The 21,503-nt window shown below is 36.1% G+C and overlaps 2 protein-coding genes across 3 annotated transcripts; one reads left to right on the top strand and one right to left on the bottom strand.

The window, feature by feature from the left end:
- The first annotated feature begins 11,653 nt into the window (after nucleotides 1-11,653).
- LOC140882497 (GDSL esterase/lipase At4g10955-like) lies at nucleotides 11,654-15,069 on the top strand. Of its 2 annotated transcripts, none has more exons than XM_073288545.1 (3): nucleotides 11,654-11,794; nucleotides 12,186-12,269; nucleotides 13,841-15,069. In XM_073288545.1, the coding sequence occupies exons 2-3, from the start codon at nucleotides 12,208-12,210 to the stop codon at nucleotides 14,850-14,852; spliced, it is 1,074 nt and encodes a 357-aa protein (XP_073144646.1). In that variant the 5' UTR covers nucleotides 11,654-11,794; nucleotides 12,186-12,207; the 3' UTR covers nucleotides 14,853-15,069. The 2 variants fall into 2 exon arrangements, with proteins under 2 accessions (XP_073144646.1, XP_073144647.1); XM_073288546.1 differs by having other exon boundaries at nucleotides 11,698-11,794; nucleotides 12,093-12,269.
- Nucleotides 15,070-16,661: 1,592 nt separating this feature from the next.
- Nucleotides 16,662-20,943, bottom strand: LOC140880685 (probable pectinesterase/pectinesterase inhibitor 61). Its single transcript, XM_073285336.1, has 3 exons — nucleotides 19,772-20,943; nucleotides 18,540-18,676; nucleotides 16,662-17,572 (listed from the first exon to the last, which is right to left on the bottom strand). The coding sequence occupies exons 1-3, from the start codon at nucleotides 20,731-20,733 to the stop codon at nucleotides 16,875-16,877; spliced, it is 1,797 nt and encodes a 598-aa protein (XP_073141437.1). The 5' UTR covers nucleotides 20,734-20,943; the 3' UTR covers nucleotides 16,662-16,874.
- Nucleotides 20,944-21,503: the final 560 nt, after the last annotated feature.

Genomic DNA, 21,503 nt, shown 5'->3' with positions numbered 1-21,503 from the left:
TATTATTTAAAGGATGATCGACCCCAATAACTAATTGACCCGTGGTTGCCAATCACGAGTCTAAGTCCAATCCTAGGTGATATGCAAGTATGCAATGCAATCCTATTACATTGAGCTTCCAATTTACATTTCTTCGGTCTTTATTGTCTGCTGGCCCCACCATTGTCTTCAAATCTTTATCTCCCACTAAGTCTAATAAATTTACAATAAATTTCGATGACAAGTAGGGGATACATATTTAAGGGTGGGAACGGGCCATAAACCAGGTCCACATTTTATTACCTATGACAAATCAAATTGAGCCATAAACCAAGCCCATTAATAAAACCCAACAACAATAATAAAAACCAAATGTAAACAACCTAACATACACCTATAAAATTGTTCATGGCAATCGATCATCCTTTTATCCAATATTTAATTCAATAATTAAATCATTGGATAACATGCAATGACAATTTAATTAAAAAGATAAAATCAAATTTTATCTAATATATTCATAAGATCATATCTTATCATCAATTGTACCAAAATAATTAATTTTATAAAATCTAATTTAACGGATAAAATTTATAAATTTTCCAAAAATTCAAATTTATCCAAAAATCAATTTTAAAAATTTCGGACTCAAACAATTTGATCCGATACCTCGTAGACCAATCAAAACAATTTTTGATCGGACCAAAAACTAAAATTTCAAAAATTTAAAATTCAAATTAAAAAAAAACAATTTTAATTTTCCGGGCTGCCCGGGACGTTCCCGGGAAACCCCGCCTCCATGTGGGGCAGGGTAGTTTAAAATTTAATTTAAAAATTTTGTTTTCGTTTCTCAAACCCGAGGCTTTAAAAATTTTGTGTAATCGATAAATTTTAATCGTTTGATCTGAGAGCAACCTGTCTCTGATACCACTGTTAGAACACGTTTTCAGATCAGTGTGAAATGATACCCGGAGCAGCGGAAGTTTAAAATTTTTTATTTTCTTATATGGAACAATTCCATATCATGGGTATCAAATCCTAACGATTAAAATCAACATGTAAAATAATAATAACAATTAATATTTTACCTCTTCAAGCTATGGCTTGATTATGGACACCAACAGATTAATCTGCTCTTGTTGTAAATCCCAGGAACTGATGACTCGCTCGATCAATCTCCTGAATTAGGTCCACGAACAGAAAACTGAAAACCTCTGATTGATTGCACTAGAAATCAATCAGATGTTTATCGAAGAGATTTACAGATTTGATCTGTCAATTCAGAATGTAATTTTCCAAAAATCACAGACTGAATTTTCTCTAAAAAAGGAGACAGAATTCGAAAATCTCCTTAGAACTGTTCTAGGATATTTCGAAAAATGTAGATGTGTGTGTTGCAGTATTTTCGAAAATTGCAAGACAATCAATTAGTGATTTTTGAAAACTGCACCATCTACTATATATAATTTCTATACTGGATTAAGTTATATGTTTAATAGGACACTAACTCCTTGGGGCCCATTATCCATAACTTAAGTCCAACAAGCCAAGCCTGTTATTATAGAAATTAATATACAATTCATCTTGACTCCGATTGATAAACCGATTTCACCAATGTGCACAAAAACCATTTCTGCACCTTTTAAAGTCAAGATAATTTTTTGAATCCGAATTCAGTGATTTCCAAAAATTCCCATCCCTATGTCATTTTAGGAAATTCAACTCCCTATAGTTGAGAAGTCCAACTTCTTTTTCGCTAAATTTAACTCTTTAAATTTAACTATCTCAATGGGGATTAGTAATCTATTACTTGTGTGACCCTCAATGGTTCAGGGATACAGCTAGCTGTGGGCTCACAACTTCTTGTGACTCGGAACAACAATTTATGACTTACCCATCGAATCATGGTAAGAGCGCCTAGCAACATCGCCCCATGATTCCCTAGGTATCACTAGTGCCTGCAAGAACCAGTAGGTTTTGGTTAGCATACAGTACGGTCCCTTCATCCAAATATCCCGATCGAATCAACAACCATTGGTACATTGAGAGTCGTTCGAGATTCGATAACTATGCAATGCATCTTGAAGATCAAATAGTGACATCGCATGTGCTACTACGAAACCAGGTAACATAAATCACATCGAGTACTCTGGCCAGAGATTTGTCACACTAATATCTCCTCAGATCGCATAGGATATCCACACTCGCAAGCGTGTGGTGAATCCTTGACAACAAAGCATCGACTCTTATATGTGTCATAACTGTACCCAATCCCGACACCTGATGACCCTCATAAAGTCGATAAACGAGTCAAAGTATAGTACTAGCATATAGAGTTTCCATGATGTTTCAAGTAGTAAGGAGTAATGGTGTACAATCAAAACCGCGGACTTATCCACTCAATAAATGAAAACCACTTGGATAGTCCGAATAGGGTAGTTCAATCATCCATCATATGAATATCTATTTGCATTCTTCGAACATCTCTATGTTCCATACCAATGAAACGTGGTACTAGGCATCGCAAATGCTAGTCTCAATCTCGAGAGATCCTTATCCTTATTTGCGGATGACTCAATTGACTAGGAACTGTTTAGAATATACAGTGACTATAAGATATGTTTCATGATAGTGATCTCTCTTTATTCACTATCTCATCTTACTTACACTTTAGTATATTCAAGGTCTTTATCAAAACATAATATAACAATATGAAAAAAGATAAAAAAAAAATACCATTAATGAATGTAAATTATATTAAACAAAGATTGTTTATACATAGAGTCATAAAAGCCCTTAGCCACAAGTTGGCTAACCGGGCACCCACTCTTTCATTGAGTATGTCCGACTTTTGCTTGCTATTTCATGCAACATGAGAATGAAACTTTTTCAAATGGATGTAAAGAGTGCCTTTTTGAATGAGATCCTAAATGAAGAAGTTTATGTGAAACAACCTAAAGGGTTTGAGGATCCAAATCATATTGATTATGTGTATAAGTTAAAAAAGGCATTGTATGGATTGAAGCAAGCACCACGTGCATGGTATGGGAGACTTACTGAGTACTTGCTCAATATTGGCTTCAAAAGAGGTGAAGTTGATAAGACTTTGTTTGTGCAAAAGTCTCAAGGTAATATCTTAATTTGCCAAATTTATGTGGATGATATAATTTTTTGTGCTTCAAATGATAAACTTGTTGATGATTTTGTGAAGTGTATGTCTTCTACATTTGAGATGAGCATGGTTGGTGAATTAACATATTTCTTGGGCTTGCAAGTGAAACAAATGCATGATGGTATATTTTTGTGTCAAAGCAAGTATGCTAAAAATCTTGTAATGAAGTTTCTGAATGACAACACTAAACACATGCGCAAACCTATGGGGTCTAATGAAAAATTGTCTAGGGAGGATGTTGCCGAAGGTATTGACAACACCCTCTACAGAAGTATGATTGGTAGTCTTTTGTATTTAAGTGCTACTAGACCTGATATCATGTATAGTGTTTGTCTGTGTACTAGATACCAGTCTAACCCAAAAGTTACTCATTTGAAAGATGTGAAACGTATACTGAAATATGTGGCAGGGACTTTGAATTTGGGTTTGTGGTACACTAAAGAAACCAATTCGAATTTGGTAGGATTTAGTGATGCTGATTGGGCTGGGATTTAGATGAGAGAAAGAGCACTTCGGGAGAATATTTTTAATTGGGGAATAACTTAGTATCTTGGTATAGTAAGAAACAAAACTATGTCTCACTGTCTACTGCCGAGTCTGAGTATGTTGCTGTTGGTAGTTGTTGCTCTCAACTCCTTTGGATGAATCAAATGCTAAATGATTATGGTATTAAGAGTGATACTCCAATTGTGTACTGTGATAATTCTAGTGCCATTGATATATCCAAAAATCCAGTACAACACTCTCGAACCGAACACATTGACATTAGACATCACTTTATTCGAGATTTGGTCGAGAAACACATGATCTTAATTGAGTTTGTTGGAACTAATAACCAATTAGCTGATATATTCACAAAAGCTTTGGATTTCGAGAGATTTTTCAGTCTAAGGAAGTCTCTCAGTATGTGTGCATTATAAACAGCACATAGATATTGTGGGGACCTCGGGTGCTAATCTCATCTTATAGGGCGATTAAAAATTGGAAAAATACAATCTGAAATACAGGACATTTGGCGACGCAAAATCACGTCGCAAACCCATCTATTCCCATGCACACATACAAACATAAAAATAGCCAGATATCTCCGATGAGAATTGAATCCCAGTATAAAACAATTATATCATGCATATCATAGAGTTTAAAGAATTACTCATATAAACATCTCAACAAGAATTAAACAAATCTAATGCAATGCATGACTTAAAAATCTGCTATCAAGTTCTATATAGGTTCTTGGGATCCCGGGGAAGAAGAACACAACAAATCTCCCACCTACTCTCCCTTTCGGGGTGGCGTTGAGCTTTTTTCCCGGACTTTGGCATACTATATTAAGCTTCTAACAATAGGAATCGATCTATCTCCTAAGTTCCTTATTGTACATCCAAACGTCCGTATGCTTTTGGCGAATCTGCCATTTCAAATCTCAAAGGGTTATTGGCTCAATATAAATGCATCAAAGTCTAGAAGCATAAAGATAAAAGCCAACTCATAACAAGTTAAGTCAAACAAGCAAGTAAATGTGCAACTATAACACATATAAGCACATAGTATGTGGTTTTGGAAAGGGCATTCAAGAAAAGTCTCTTGAATATACAAGCCCTTATTCTAAGGTTGTCTTATAACTTTCAAGATTAGTTTCAAAGCTCTTCAAATCTGATCTAGCTGCATAACAAAACCTCAATCAAAATCTGTTCAACAAACTAAGTCTTGCAAGCTAATCTTCAAAGCAAACCTTGAGCTATTCTATTCCGGTTTCGCCGCTGAATTCTCGAGTTCGATAACCTTCAAAACCAATCTGAAAATATAGCATAGCAAGATAATTATATCAGCAAGAACTTACATGATACTCAGCTCATGTAATCTAGACTCAAACTTGATCATTTTTCAAACCGACGACATAACGGTACGGAATCGGTAACCGAAACTGAAATCTAACCAACCTATCAATCAAACCAACTTCATTTACATGATATACCAGCAAACATACATCAATATACCAGCATATCAGCAGCTGTAATTTCGAAACACATGCTGTAAAATTCACAAGAAATACAAATGGCATCCAATTTTCGACCCGATTGCGATAATACAACACATAGAATCTAAAGAACACATATCTAACATCAAATTCTGAGTTTTGTATCATCTCAATTTCGAAATATGCTGGATCTTAAAGATACTTACCCCAAATCAAAGCTCGTCTTTCAAGGATCGCGGAACTATGCCCGGAATTTAATTCGGCCGAACGGATCTTGAGATATTAAAGATTTAAGATGAAGAAATGCCTTGAGTTTCCTTTCTATTCTTCTCTCGGTTCTTGCTCAGTATTTTCTGATGAGAATGGTGATAATACACGTGAATATGCATAAGTAGACAAGTGTCCCACTCAAAAAGCCATAATTGCACTTTAGCCCTTCAACTTTTCAATATTTGCAAACTAGCCCTTGAAACTTTTTTTTAATTCAATTTCAATCCTAAATAATTTAAGAATATTAGAATTTCACCTATTGTGGGGAACTCGGGTGCTAATCTTATCTTATAGGGCGATTAAAAACTGGAAAAATACAATCTGAAAATATAGCATAGAAAGCTAATTATATCAGCAAGAACTTACATGATACTCAGCTCATGTAATCTAGACTCAAACTTGATCATTTTTCAAACCGACGGCATAACGGTATGGAATCGGTAACCGAAACTGAAATCTAACCAATCTATCAATCAAACCAACTACATTTACATGATATACCAGCAAGCATACATCAATATACCAGCATATCAGCAGCTGTAATTTTGAAACACATGCTGTAAAATTCACAAGAAATACAAATGGCATCCAATCTTCGACCCGATTACGATAATACAACACATAGAATCTCAAGAACACATATCTAACATCAAATTCTGAGTTATGTATCATCTCAATTTCGAAATATTCTGGATCTTAAAGATAATTACACCAAATTGAAGCTCGTCTTTCAAGGATCGCGGAACTATGCCCGGAATTTAATTTGGCCGGACGGATCTTGAGATATTAAAGATTTAAGATGAAAAAATGCCTTGAGTTTCCTTTCTATTCTTCTCTCGGTTCTTGCTCTGTATTTTCTGATGAGAATGGTGATAATACACGTGAATATGCATAAGTAGACAAGTGTCCCACTCAAAAAGCCATAATTGCACTTTGGCCCTTCAACTTTTCAATATTTGCAAACTAGCCTTTGAAACTTCTTTTTAATTCAATTTCAATCCTAAATAATTTAAGAATATTAGAATTTAAATCTAAACTCCAAAAATTCTCAAATTAAATATTTTCGGATTAAAATTAAATAATCTCGGGCCTTACAGATGTTGTCAGGAGTGTTGCCAACACCCTGTGACAACACCTTTTCATGCATGTGCTTTTTTAAGATTCTAGGCATACTGCATTCATGCATTCATTCTGTTTTGTGATGTGTTTGATACTTTTTAACCACTGATTAGTTTTCACTCAGGATTCTTTGCAAAATAGTTTTCAGTTTAATTGGATTAATTGAAGAAGAGTTCTGACTAAATCACAAAGTAGTGGAGGGACGTTCGTGTATTCCATGATCTTGTCCCAAGTGAAAAGTGACTTTGTAAATTCAGAATAACAAAAAAACAAAAAATGATGAAGCTTGAATTGAATCAATCATCAAATTTGATTGATAATCAGAAGCAAATGGAAAAAGCTACCTAAAGAGGTCCATTTGAAGATCGTTCCTTTAGTGTGCAGGCTACCACTTCTGCAAAAATAATAATAATTTTTCTGAATCCTGAAGTGTTGCTGGGAGATGTTGCCAACATCGTGGATAACACCTCACTTGTCAACATTTATTTGTGAATAAAATTGCATTTTATTTTTATGTCACACTCTGTTTTTAGACATAATTAGGGCATGCATATTTGTGAATATATTTGGCCGAAAGGTTACAAATTCTGATCAAATAAAAATTTTGATTTTTTCCCTATCCTCTGAATTTTTGAATTTGAAAGTGATTGGATTTTGTTACAGTGGTGTTATATTTTGATGAGGAGTTAATTTTGGTAATATTTTGTGAAATATTTGGGCCTAGATTGTCGGGGAAATTCAAGGGATTTATTGCCTATTTTAAATCGGATTTGTTACCGTTTTTGAAGAGTTACCGTTGGGGATTTTGTTACCGTTGGGGCCTACTCAAAATCCGAGCTAGAATAGGAAAAGATTTTGTGCCTAATATATTTGTGTTCTTATCTGTTTAAGGAAATATTCTACTTCCTTGTTTCGTATCGCTCTAGTGTATACTTTGTTCTCTAGATTTTCAAAATTGCTCAAAATTTCTGTGTCCTTCATTCTTTCATATTCTAATGACAGGAAAGAGTTTTGATTCACATGATATTCGTTCTGAGATGGGATATACGGAAGATGTTGCGGAGGGTATCACAGCACCTACATCACCACACCCTGTGGTTGAGCAAGCAATCATTCCTGTTGCCGAGGAACCTGTGCCTCTGGACTCCATCGCTCCAGGAGAGCTTGGCAATGCCATCGATATAGAGAATTTACCAGACATGAGCGTGGTGAATAAGGTGTTTCCCACGAAACCCTTAACTCGCCGATCCAAGAGACAAGCTGGATACAACCCAGATTACACTGCCTCCAAACTATTCCGTGGAAAAGGACAACCATCAAGACCATCTCTGGTGGACACTGAATTCACCTCTGGGGATGAGAGCTCTGATGAAGACTTCAAGCTTGTACGCCGAAAAAGGAGAAATTCAAGTACCCAGGAACCGTCTGGAGAAGCTATTTCGGTTCCTTTTGCCGCTGAAAATAAATCATCAAGTGATTCCTCTGAGAGTGAGTCCACTGAATCAGGAACTCCACTTGTTGCTGCTACTGCTGTTGATACAGATGCACCTGCATCTGTACCTACTGTTAAGGAGACATCACTGTTCCTCCTGTTCTGTCCGATGAAGAAGAAATGTCAATAGCCCAGTTTATGGCTAAAATGAAAAAGTCTAAAGGCAAGAAGCCTACATCCACTGCTACTGCTCCTGTCCCAGAATCTGAAGATGAACCAGACGAGGAGATGCTCGCAGAATTTGCTGACAACCGCCCACAACCTTCTGAGAATTTAAACTCTGATTCGAGTGAAGATTCAGATGCTGAGAAAGAGTTGGAAGAAGAGTCAGATTCTGATGACTCTGAAGAAGAAGAGGAAGGTGCTGAGGAAGGTGTTGCCGACACCCTGGACAACACCTTAGGCGAAGAATACCAAGTAAACTCGTCCTATTCATCTGCTTTTTACTCCAAGGAGATTGCTGATTGCTGGGAGAATTATGTTGATTGAGAGTTTCTGGAGGAGCATAACATTGATGTTGAGAGCTATGGAGCTCAGAACATGGTGAGATTTTTTGAGGTAAGGAACATACTGTCTACTGTTACTACTGCTGGTCCTTATTGCAGAGAACTGGTGCGTGAGTTCTACTGCAATCTCACTGAAGCTGTGAAAGATCCTAGATACATGAAGTATGGGAAAGTTTATGTGCGTGGGCAGATCTTCTCCTTCAGCCCTACCATTATAAATGGATTTCTCCAGACTCCTGCCTCTGATGATGCTGTTCTGCCTACCATGGATGAGATGACATCTGTCATCACTGGTGGACATTTCACTATTTACCCAACTCATCCTAAGAAATTGCCAGCAGCCAAGCTCACTTCTTTTTACTCTGTCCTCCATAAAACTGCCGTAAAGACTTGGAATCCATCCGGAAATTCTAGTGTGGTTACCAAGCATCAAGCCCCTGTCTTGTATGCTATTGGTACTGGAATTGCTTACAATTTTGGCCGATTCGTGTTTGACACAGTCATGGCTTTTGCAGATGGTGCTCAACCTACACTGAAGTTGCCTTATCCATCACTCATCTATTCTATGCTGCTCTCTAAAGAGATTGAGAAAGATGATGATGAAGCACTTATTGCTACAGGGGAGTTGCTAAAGATCGCACCTGCATTGCTCAAAGGAAATCGGAAGATAGACGAGTCAGCTGATGCCGCAGGTGTTGTGGCAGGTGCTGCCAACACCTTCTCTGCCACTGCTGTTTTTGTACCCCCCCCCCCCCCCCCTTCTACTGCTCATGATGTTGATCCTGCATTCATACAAGCTCAATTGGTGCATGCTGAGTAGAAGATTGCACAAGCGAAAGCTGACCTAGCCTATTATGAAGGGTTAAAGGCTCTCTATGAATCACTACTAAGCAGAGCTGTTCCTTCTGAACAAAAAGGGGGAGAAGGAAGTGAAGTAGAAGAAACAGAATCTGAGAGCAATCAATTTTAATCTTAGTTTTAGTTTTTTTTTTTTTTGGTTTTGCTAGTTTAGTTATGATTTTTTTTATTTTTTGTTTAGTATTGTTTTTATTCTCTGATCCTAATCAAAACTGTCTTTTTGTGGTGTTAACTCTGATATGATTTCTTGTTTGTGTTTCTCCTTACTCTTATGGTTTCTGATTTAAGGTGTCATAGCTAGATGTTGTCAACATCTTGTGACAACACCTCTGGATATACTTAGGGGAAGAATCTATTAAGGGGGAGTTATGATTAAGGGGGAGTTTTAGTTGATATGTATGTGAGTTAAATGTGTTTTGTCCAGAAAGGCAAAAAGGGGGAGATTGAAAGGAATATTTTATTCCTTAAAATCATCCTAGTTTGAAAATAATTTATTTAATATATTTTGCCTTTCTTGGACATAAAGTAATTTTATATAAGTTATTCATTTCCTTGAATAACTTGATTTGAGATATGATTAAGTTTATCATAATATTTATTATCTTATCTCTAATGATTTAATTTCATTATTATGTAGATTTGACTTGATCAAAAAGAAACAAGATCTAGAGAATCCTATGTCTACAAAGAAACATGTACAAGGAAGGATTCTAGTTTATATATTGGAGAGAGACAAATAAATTGAAAAACGGATACATACGAGAGAACTGAAGATCTTATGAAGACTTGTCTCGATCGTGATTGCTTGAAGCCGTGAAGAGCACTCGAAGATTGTTGATCGAAGAGTGTTATTGTCTCACGTGTTTTGGCTTCAAGTTTTTCTCCTTACTTCGTTTTCATTGTTCTATTTCATATAGAATGTTTTAGGACAACTTTTACTCTTTATTTTCTCATTTGTTTTGAGAAATTGAATTTTACAATAATAACTAGTTTTAGGGTTTGTAAAACTCTTTGAATTATTTTCTAGTGAAGTTTTGCCCTGAAGCGCTGCAAGAGTATTTTATACTCTTGCTTATTTATCTGAGTCTATTTATTTGGTTGCTTGTTTATTTTATTTACGCTTTAATTATATTCCGCTGCAAATTACTCAAAGTGTTATTGTAGGTGTTGTCAATACCTTATGACAACACCTCAAACAGTTTATGTGCAACCCCTATTCCCTTACAATTTATATATGCAATAAATACTACATAAAATTTCTAAAGTGATTTCAAGATTAAAAAGAAAAGATAAAAGAAATTCCATATTAAATTCGAGTATTATATTCTAAACATAAAGCTCTATATAATACCAAATGCATCAACATGTTTAAACATAATTATCTAATTATTTTATTCAAATGTTATATTCAAAATAAAACCTGTGTGTTTGGTACGTACAAGTGATCAAGTATGATTGTGTTTATTTATCTAATATATAAACTATCGGTTTGTTTCATTTTTGTATAAACCACGTCAATCTTAATTATGTTGAAAGGACTGACCTAAACTAAATGAAAGAAAATAAACCCACTCCCCTACCTAGTACTAACTATCTTTTTCTAAATCATCCACATTAATTCTCATAATACCCTTTCTCCTATATAATAAAATTGCTCAACAATTTTTGTAATTTTAATTGATTTGAAGGTTAATTCGGTAGAAAAGTGCATTATTTCTAATTTATCATATTCACAAAAATCTTATATTTTGTTTTTTTTCCTATCAATCATTTCTCTTGATCATTCATTTATTAATTAATCATTCAATAATCTCATCCTCCAAACCAACGTTAAAGGCACAAAATTTTTATGTGAGAGTCTCACGAGTCAATTTCGTAAGACGAATCTTCTATTTGGGTCACTATGAAAAAATATTATTATTTTTTATATCAAAAACATTACTTTATATCGTAATATGAGTATGATTGATTCATCTCATAAATAAATATTTGTGAAACCGTCTCACAAGATGTCTACTCGTGTATATTCAGTAAACTTATTATTCACAAAGCTAAAAAAGCAATAGCGGAATAGTAGGTTGCAAAAGGGCTGTAAGTGTCCCTCTCCCTCTACAGACGCAATTGAGGAATTTACTCGTCGGTACGTACGATATATGTTTGGTACGTAGGCCATATATTTATGAATGCTAATCAACAATTGCAACTTTCATTATTTTAAAATAAATCACCCAAAGCTCCCATTGACTTTTAAGTAATTTTCTAGTTGACATTTTATTTTCGTGCCAACTTGTATTGTAATATACTAATATCATTGGTCCTTCCCCTTCTATATGCATTTGCACACACATTTATTATAACTTGTTGAGGAGCAGAAAACCCTCATCTAGCTTCTGGAGGTGTGGACCTCTGGATTTTAGGTAGTTTTGCTTATAATCTGAAATGCTATTTCATGGATTTTGATGTCTTTCGTGTTCTCAATTTTATTTTTTAATTTGTGGGTTTTTTTTCTTTTTACAAATTTATTTAAGTCAATGCAAGCATTATATATGGGTGAACTTAATCATATATCCTATATCTATTTCTTAATTGTTTACTTGCTTCGATTTGCTTTTAGATTGATTTCCAGTGAATTAAATTTCCAGCTCCAGAAATTTAAATTTATTCATGATCTCAGGGAAATGAAGTTGATTTTTTTTTTTTTTTGCTTCAATATAGATTTTGGTGAATAAAGAAGACATGCATGTTTTCTTGGAAACAAACAGTTGGATGTATGTGTGTGTGTTGATAAATCTTGTTCACTCATTTTAGGAGGAGAAGACAATTTGGAGTAATGGCATCGGAAAGGGAAATTTTTGGACACGCGGGTCCATATTTTTTGACTGCCATTGATTGGTAAGATATTATTTATTTTTTTACTTTTTATTGCCTTTGAAGAAATTACCTAGCTTCAATGCCAAACCTAAGGAATGTGCATTTGAACAAAACATTAAATCCATGAAACAAATTAGGGTTTCATTCATGTAAATAATGTAATCGTACGATGGGTGAATTCAGCGAGTCAAAAGGGCAGCTTAGAGATAAACACAAAATGTCGGATTTTCGGATGTTCATTCATGAAAAAATATTATTATTTATTTTATTCTAATATGAATAAAGTTTATTCGTCAAACAGGAGACCTATTTCTTAAATAATGCCCCTAGTGTGATAAGATAAGGCCCCCTCGAAGGACATGAAGAAAGTGCATGTTACCTGCAATAAATCTGGCTAGCTGTATACTGATTAACACTTGCCCAGATCCATCAGTTGGGGATCAAATTGAGTTTCCAGAGGTTCTTGACTTTAATTTGGTCTAACTATATATCGGTTAAGTCTATGCTTAGCACATGGGCACTGCCCATCTACTGCATCTAAGGTCCTAATTTTTTTGCATTTGAGATGTTCACATGCAAAAAAATGTGAGCCGTTGGATCCCCATTCGGTAGACTAAACCCAGTGCCCGAATGTGATAGCATAGACTAAACCCGAACATCCCATTTTCCGATTCATATATAGTTAATAGAACTGCCGAGGTTTCCCTATCTCTATGGTAATTGCATTCTTCCTTAATTACAACAAAGTATAAATTCCGGGAAAAAAGTATAAATCTGTGTTAATCCATCATTAATTTAAGACATTATATAAATTTCTTGATCATATTTTCAATGATTAATTACCACGTACAATATATGTGCATTTTCTAGTATATATATGTATGTATGTTTGTGTTGTGGGTTGCAATCACATGCAGTAATAATTTTTAAAAAGGATAATTTGCATTTACCTCCCTTACATTTTTTGTTTTTGATATTCACTTTACTTGCATGTTATAATTTTTACATTTAATAAAAGAAGTGAGTTTTAAATGCATAACATGATAATTCAGCCATTGTTACTCGGTAACTTCGATCCTATCCCATGGGGTAGGTAGAACTCTCTCATTGATCCAAATCATGTGGGCCCCACATCAATCATGTGAGACCCACATAATTTGAACCAATCATGTGCTTCCACCTACCCCATGGGTAAAACCCATGGGGTAGGACCAGGACCGAATAAACCTTGTTTCCCACAACATATATAAAAATATTTTTTTGGAAATTTCGGTCATTTTTATTCGAAAATGCTTACGTGTCACTGTATACGTCAGCTCCACATCAACATTGAATTTGTGTCACGTCAGCGCCACGTCGAAAAAAGACTAAAATTGCCAAAAAAAAAAAAATAAAGATAGCGGACTAAAACTGAAATATGAAAATATAAAAGACTGAAATCACAAATTAGTGACAAATATGGAAGACCAAAAAATCATTTTTCTCTAAAATAAAATAAAATATTTTTGCTGCAAAATGATATGCTAAAGCCTCACATGACCAGCTAGCATTCGTCAACTATATATATATATATATATCTCACTGCACTGCAGGAATAACTCATACCATAGGAGAGCCATTGCCGCAAGCTTGGTTCAAGGAGTGTACCAACTGGAACGCGACCGGCACCACAACCGGCACGGCCCTCACGCCCTCGCCCCGCCGTGGTGGGAATTCTTCCATTTCAGACTAATCCAAGTCCTCGTGGACGATCACGACGTCTCCTACTTCGGCGCCATATTCGAGTTCATGAATAAATCTCCACATGATCATGATCATCCTACGCCTAGTTCATTAATATTCCAGAGGCCGCCAGCTCCGCTCTACGTGGTCGCCTTCCGCGGCACCATCAAGAAAGCCATCAACAGGGCCCAAGATTTCAAGCTCAACCTCCACTGCGTGCTCAACAATCTCGACAAGAGCACGAGGTTCCAAACCGGCTCCGAGGCGGTCCGAGGTTTGGCCAGCAGGGTCGGCTCGGGGAACATATGGCTGGCGGGACACTCGTTGGGAGCATCCATTGCTCTCACCATCGGAAGGGAAATGGCGAGAAGCGGTGACGGTCATGGTGATCACGTGGAAACTTATCTCTTCAATCCTCCTTTCATGTCCCCTCCCATCGAACGTATCAAAAACGACAAGTTGAGGCTCGGGTTGAGGTTCGCAAACAGCGTGCTCACGGCGGGGCTCGCTATGGCTGTGAATGGAAGGAAAAAGGGGGGAAGAGATACCGACGAGTTTTCGATATTGTCTTCTTGGGTGCCGTACTTGTTCATCAACCCGAGGGATGTGATTTGCAGCGAGTATGTGGGGTATTTCGAGCACAGGGAGAAGATGGAGTCGATCGGGGCAGGAAGAATAGGGAGGATAGCCACGCAGCATTCCATCGGGAGCGTCGTGTCGGCGGCTAGAGGGAAGGTTTCGTGTGGCGCGGTGCATCTGATTCCTTCAGCATATTTGAGCGTCAATTGCAGCCCTTGTGCTAGTTTCAGCGAAGCTCATGGGATTCATCAGTGGTGGAGGCCGGATTTGGAGTTCCAGTACAAGTTTTACCAATACAAGTGAATGCAATATGCATGCATGTTTGATTTGATCGATTGTCATTTTCACAAAGTGTTGAACAAGTTTGGTGTTCGAAAATCCTTTGTTGCATTCATGATCAATTTGGATGTTGAACGTTGTGTAAATGCATGTTTCTTTGGTGCGCATTAACTGTGAGTATTGTTTTACTTTCTGTATAACAATAATTGTATTGTTTGGACAAAATTTATGTACGTTAGAACCCATTGAACGTAGTATAGGTTATGAAAACACTTCTTTCTGTTTCTAAATTAATACTAATCATCACCTAATTAAACTCTTAAACATACTACCTGCGATAACACGTTGCATGTATTAATATATATATATATATAATTATTTTTTATTAGAGTAATGCTACATGTACAACCAAATTTGAACACATCTTACACCATAAAAAAATGATTTTTTATTAGAGTAATGCTACGTGTACAACCAAATTTGAACATGTACATCTTACACCATAAAAAAATGAATACATAAATTTTATTTATCAAATCTCATGATAAATACATTAATTGAATACAAAGTCTCATGATATAATAGCAAAAAATCACGATATAATTGCTGTAAATATCGTTGTACGGGATATTGATTGTACCCTTGTGAAGATTTGATCACCTATCTAACTATTGATTGGATCATAGCTCAAGGTGCATGTTGGGATCAAGAATGAGATACAGAGGATCATAACTCACCTAACTAACTCATCGGGACTTAGCAGCAGTTAAGGGAGTTAGTTGTCAAAGCCTTTGCATGCATGTATATATATGTGAATAATAATGCTACAGGTACAACATATATTGTGTACAACGATATTTACAACAAATATATCGTGAGATTTTGCTATTATATCATGATATTTTATATTTAATTTATCATGAGATTTTGATAAATAAAATTTTTGTATTGAATTTTTTGTGTTGTACAAATTGATGTACAAATTTGGTTGTGCATGTAGCATTGCTTATATGTGAAATGCCGATGCATCTCAGATGGTATTCTTTCTGGAGATTTCCTCTTTCGGCTGCAAAGAGTTGATCTTGAGTCTAATTGCTTCTTTTCTAATTGTATGATATTTGTTGAGTGATCATATCATTGTAAGCAATTGTGTTCTTGACGATAGAATTCACCTTGTAAACTGATTTCGATCCAAGTTATTGATTGAGCCTTGAGCAAGACAAAGTGGATGTAGGATAGTTTGATCCGAACCACTGTAATTCTTGGCGTTTTTCTTGATTTGATTTGTTATTCTCTCATTCAAGTTTACGTTCTTTGATTGTGTGATCTTGATCACGAGTGGATTAATCGATTGTGAACTGATATATACATAACATACCTCTAGCATTATTATTTTTTAATTATATATGATACTGTATTTCAAAGTGATATTGCAAGATTCTCTCCCAATCACATGATCAATTTGATCCATAGTCCCAATTAGAAAATGGTCTCAAGTTCAGCCATAGCCCATATGCGTGTGAATCCATTTCAAATCAAATTAAAGGGGAATTTTTTTTTTTAAAAAAAAAATTGTGATTGGCAAGAATATGGTGCGGTGCAAAATTTAAAGTCAAACTTCATTTATGGAGCATTTCCTTTAATCATTCACAATTGGATCAGTCTAATCATTGTTCTAAGAAATTAAAAGCCACCGACGAAATGGGAATACCTTCTTAACCTTTATTTTAAGCAATTAAACCCACCGACGGAAGATGACTTCTTTGCCCCTTACCAATTTTAGACTAATTTCTTAGAATAAAATTCGATTTCATTTTACAAACTAATCAAGTCCCTTTCAAACAAAATTAGTGGTTTCTATTTGTGCTTGGGTACCAACGAGTCCAAAACTCGTGAAATCAGAGCTAGTAATACACTTACAATTCCCTTTAACGCATACATAAAACGTAGATTTAGTACTACATACTAAATCAAGAAAATCATATCAAGAATACATTCAACACATTCCCTTATTAGCTTCACGTGTACGTGTGTGAGTAAAATAATTCAAGTTGAGAGGCCCGACAAGAACGCGACACCGGTCGATGGCAACCAAGACGACCCGTAAATAAACTGCGCCACCGTGAACCTGCTGGCCTCCTCCGCGGACTTAATGACACGATAACCCGGCCATTTTACGCGCTGCCCTAACGCGCTACCCGGACCGTAATTCATATACTCGCCATAATACAATGTGTCTAGGGCAAATGTCGCATTCCACTCTAGCCAACCGCTAGGGTGAATGTGATCACCCATGTTAGAAAGCAAGTACACCGTTCGGGAATACAATTTCCAGGGTCGCCCTAAATACGTGGGATACGCATCCTTTTCCTTCTCAAGATCGGGTTCTGCCACGAGTTTGCATGCATGGATCGATATGCCGGTGTTCTGGTTAGGATCCTTGCGATTCTGCGCGGTGATCGTGTTCTTCTGAAGTGGCATCGGCTTACGGGCATGAATGGTACAGCTCTGGATAACGGCTGCGGCGTTACCGAATATAAAGTCTACCGTGCCATATATGTCGCATTCGCGGTAAAATTGCCTCTGGGAGTGAATGTATAGGGTGTCTTGATATCCGATGATGTTGCATCGGAAAATGACCGCGTGATCGGCTCCGATACGGAGCGCCACGGCTTGGTGCTTGCTAGGTCCTGCCCAGTTTTCAAATGATATGTCCCTTGCAATGAAACCAGCTCCAGTTGCCGCTGCATTCAAATTAATTAATTAATTAATAATATATAATCAACCATGGACCACCAATATTGATATATATATATATATATTTATTTAAAAAATAAAATTGAAATATAGAGTTAGGAAAAATTGCAAATTTGGTCATGTGTGTTTGTCACTTTGCGATTTTGGTCCTTTATGTTTTCATATTTCAGTTTTAGTCCTGGATGTTCCGATTTTTGGCAATTTCGGTCTTTTTTATTCGAAAATTCTTACGTGACATTGTACACATCAGATCCACGTCAGCACGGAATTGGTGTCACGTCAGCGCTACGTCGGAAAAATGACTAAAATTGTCAAAAAAAAATAAAAATAGCAAACTAAAACTGAAATATAAAAATATAAAAGATAGAGTTATGAATTTGTAAGTCCACGTCTCTATTCATTCCTAATAAGGTACTTGTTAGATAATTGCTTTGCAACAGCTAAGAAATAGCACACACCGTGAGAAAGGTACATAACATGTGATTTGGAACCCATTATTTTCAATAAAAAAATTGATTTTATTTTCCAATGGGGAAACATTAGGTTGGCTGGCGATGGTGGGTTGTTTTTGTCTAAGACAAATTAGTCAACTGATCACGACCTGTTTTGTTAATTAAAATATAAAGACTCTTGTAAAATATTTTTACGTATGAATTTTTTAGACGGATCTTTTAATTGACTCGACTTATGAAAAATTATCACTTTATATTAAACTTACATGAAACTTTGCTCTTGTTAAATTGAACCTAATACTTAATTTCATATCATTACACTGTCACTAAATTAGATTTAACGATGTGCTCTTTTGAAGTCAATGGACATCCAGGAAAGGCTAAAACGGTAAATGAACTTATACGAAATGTGGAATAGCAATAATTAATAATCGTGGAGAAGAGTAAAACTGCGATAAATTTAAATTTGAAAAGAAAAGAAAATGCAAAAAAAGGAATTTACCGAAAGATGCGGTGTGGAATGTAGTGATTTTATCAAATATATTTCTGCCACCCGTAATGACCGTCTTGCCCTTCCCATCTCCGATGAACATCACGTTCGTCTTCTTCCTCCCCACTTTCAAGTTGTCCTCTTCATACCTAACACGAATTTGCACTTATTAAACCACAAAATCACCCTTTCACTTTATCAACATTTCATCATACATCCCCAAAATATTCATTTTTGGAAGTAGTGATAGAATGACACTTTTTTTTTTTTTCGAAGGAAGTGATAGAATGACACTTATTTCACTATGAGATGGAGTAGTATATTTGACTGAAGAGAGGTATATATATATATAGAATTAAATTTCCAATTTTAAAAACGTCCCCACAAAACATCGGATTTCGATCCTCTGTTGTGGACTAATTAGTAATTACTAATTACAACACCGAATGCTATGCATTTATTTTGTATAAAATTAAATGATCAAATCAGAATTTTTCAAATTCAAATGACATCATGTAACACTCTTAAAATAATCAATTTATATAAATGAGTAATGTTATATATACACGAATTCTTATACGTTGAGTTATATATAAATAATACACAGTTGACTGTCTAGAGATCCAAATCCTAAAACATCTTCCCACCTATCAGTTCCATAATTAAACATTTTCTTTGAGATGATTTCCATAATTACACTTAATAGTCAACATTTTAGTTATTATAAAACGAAGCTATGACTCATTGACATGTAATTGTTAAACCAAATCATATATACATGATAGGAACAATTAAACCCGATTTAATATGCATTAAAAGTAATTAAAAAGCAAGCAATCTTTCTAAAAAATAAATATTCTAGTGTGTAGGCAAATATAGGCAGCCAAAAAAAAAAACTTTAAATCAGGACTCTTTTCCTTTTTATGTATATTTTACGTTTTGGGTCCTCTTTCTAATACCCCTTCTAAATTTCTAAAAATCATGAATTTCCTTTCTAAATGATAATTAGATAGCACCAAAAAAATAATTTGAGTCTTGTTTATCGTTTATCGTAATATCGGTCAAACTTATCCATAATTATAATAAAACGTTATACTTTTAACATAAAACATAATATATTATTATTGGTAACCCAATTAGAAGTTCAATTGCACAAATTTATATGTAACATCGTCTCACTAGTAATGTATTAATTAGTAGAAGTAGAGTTTTGAAGGATGTTTGATGTATAGACGTGAACTTACTTTCCAGCCTTCACATAGATTATAGTTCGACGAGTGTTGTGCTCCGGCACCTTCTTGATCGCCTCCGCGATCGTCTTGTACGTCCCATTGCCATCTTGCGAGACGACTATGTCCGCGCTTAACGCCGACACCGGCATGTCTAAAAGCATTCGATCTTTCCTAGACAACCATGTCGGGAAATTAGACGTGTGTTTTTTCACCTTGTCCAATAATTTCCGTCGCCGATTCTGTATCGGGATCCCGGAGAAATCGTCGTTACCGCCGCCAATGGCGGAGTAAATCGCGAGTGAATTGCTCACGAGTTGGGGTAAATCCTTCAACCGATCCGACATTTGATTCTTCACGTCTCCCCTGAGTTCCTCGAATCCTTCATCGCAGGTGTCGTGACTTGTCAGCGAGGCGCTGAGCCAGGTTAATATGTCCTGAGTCGACGCGGCGGCGGAGGAGGCGGAGGCGGCGTCGTCTCCGCCGCCGAGCGAGCGAGTGAGGAAGTCGACGGAATCGTCCAGGAGCTCGAGGCAGGCGTCGTAGGCTGATCTCTCGTGAGATCCCATGGGGAGGTTAGTGAATTCGGAGGCGTGATACAGAGCGCGGCCCACTCTCTGCAGGGTCATGTTAACGGAAATGTGAACCAGTTCTTTGTCGGAGGCGGCGAGGGCGCCGGGGAAATCTATGAGGGAATCCAAACAGAGAGAGGGATACAGAGTCTTGCCGCAGGTTCTTGACATGGCCTCGGAGGGGTGCCGCCGGCGGAGCTTCGATGCTGCTGCTGTGTTCCGGAGAGTCACCACCAGCGCGGCGCAGATGGCGGACGCCACCATGAGAGTGGCGGCGACGATCAGGAGAAGCTTGAGTTTGGTACTCTTTTTTTTTTTTGGTTTCACGGTCGACGTGGGTTCGTTGTTCATGCTCGGGATTGAGGAGCCCTTAGGCTCGGTGGGTCCGAGCCTGCCGTACTCCATGCCGCTGGAGCTAAGTGATGTAGAGAGGGGGAAGACGGAGACTTTGGTTATGTTAATAGTCGAAGCTGTGCCTTTATAAGTAAGTGTGAGGGATTGGACACATTTTTTGAGGTTGATTTTATACACACTGTCTTTTATGAGACCAGAAGTCCAAACTCCAGTAGTCAGAATGTTCAAATCAAAGTAAACAAAAAAATTTTTCCTTTGTTTAAATATGATCGAAATTCTATCTCACAAAATTATATCACAAAACGATCTCACGAAATTTTGTGTGCTAGCTTAAAGGTATTTTCTAAAATAAAATAGGAAGTTTCTTGATTCAGTGACTGTACCTTCGTGTACGTGGTACATATATGGACTAATATGAATTTGCATTATATATAAAATCAATATTTTATATATACATCCACTTACCCCATATATATAAATATTATGATCCGAAAATTTTAATAGAACAATATATATATATTCAATTATATATTACAATGCATGATATCATATGCACATGGAGTAGTCACATCTTTATAATTTTTATTTGATATGGAGTTCCATTTTCTTTGAATTTGGAGGTTTGGTGTGAGGTCCATGTCTTGGGAATTAGCTGGCCTCTATTAAGAGAAAATTCCCTCTCGCTAAAATTCATGAGAAGGACCAGTTTCTTTGTAGCTTTTCGTTCTTGAATTAGATCCAAGTATTTTGTCTTTAATTTTCATATATATATATATATATATATATATATATATATATATATATATTTAAGCACAAGTTTT

The sequence above is a fragment of the Henckelia pumila genome, chromosome 2, assembly GCF_033568475.1.
Source record: "Henckelia pumila isolate YLH828 chromosome 2, ASM3356847v2, whole genome shotgun sequence".
Lineage (NCBI taxonomy): Eukaryota > Viridiplantae > Streptophyta > Magnoliopsida > Lamiales > Gesneriaceae > Henckelia > Henckelia pumila.
This window is presented reverse-complemented; position numbering and strand designations above follow the sequence as displayed.

What these genes read in the sequence shown, in the direction of transcription:
- LOC140880685 (XM_073285336.1), bottom strand. Translation starts at nt 20,733, where the DNA reads ATGGAGTACGGCAGGCTCGGACCCACCGAGCCTAAGGGCTCCTCAATC. An exon ending in ATCTATGTGAAGGCTGGAAA is followed by an intron (nt 18,677 to 19,771) that starts GTAAGTTCACGT and finishes AATTCGTGTTAG; the next exon opens with GTATGAAGAGGACAACTTGA. An exon ending in ATTCCACACCGCATCTTTCG is followed by an intron (nt 17,573 to 18,539) that starts GTAAATTCCTTT and finishes ATTTGAATGCAG; the next exon opens with CGGCAACTGGAGCTGGTTTC.
- LOC140882497 (XM_073288545.1), top strand. Translation starts at nt 12,208, where the DNA reads ATGGCATCGGAAAGGGAAATTTTTGGACACGCGGGTCCATATTTTTTG. An exon ending in TTTTTGACTGCCATTGATTG is followed by an intron (nt 12,270 to 13,840) that starts GTAAGATATTAT and finishes ACTGCACTGCAG; the next exon opens with GAATAACTCATACCATAGGA.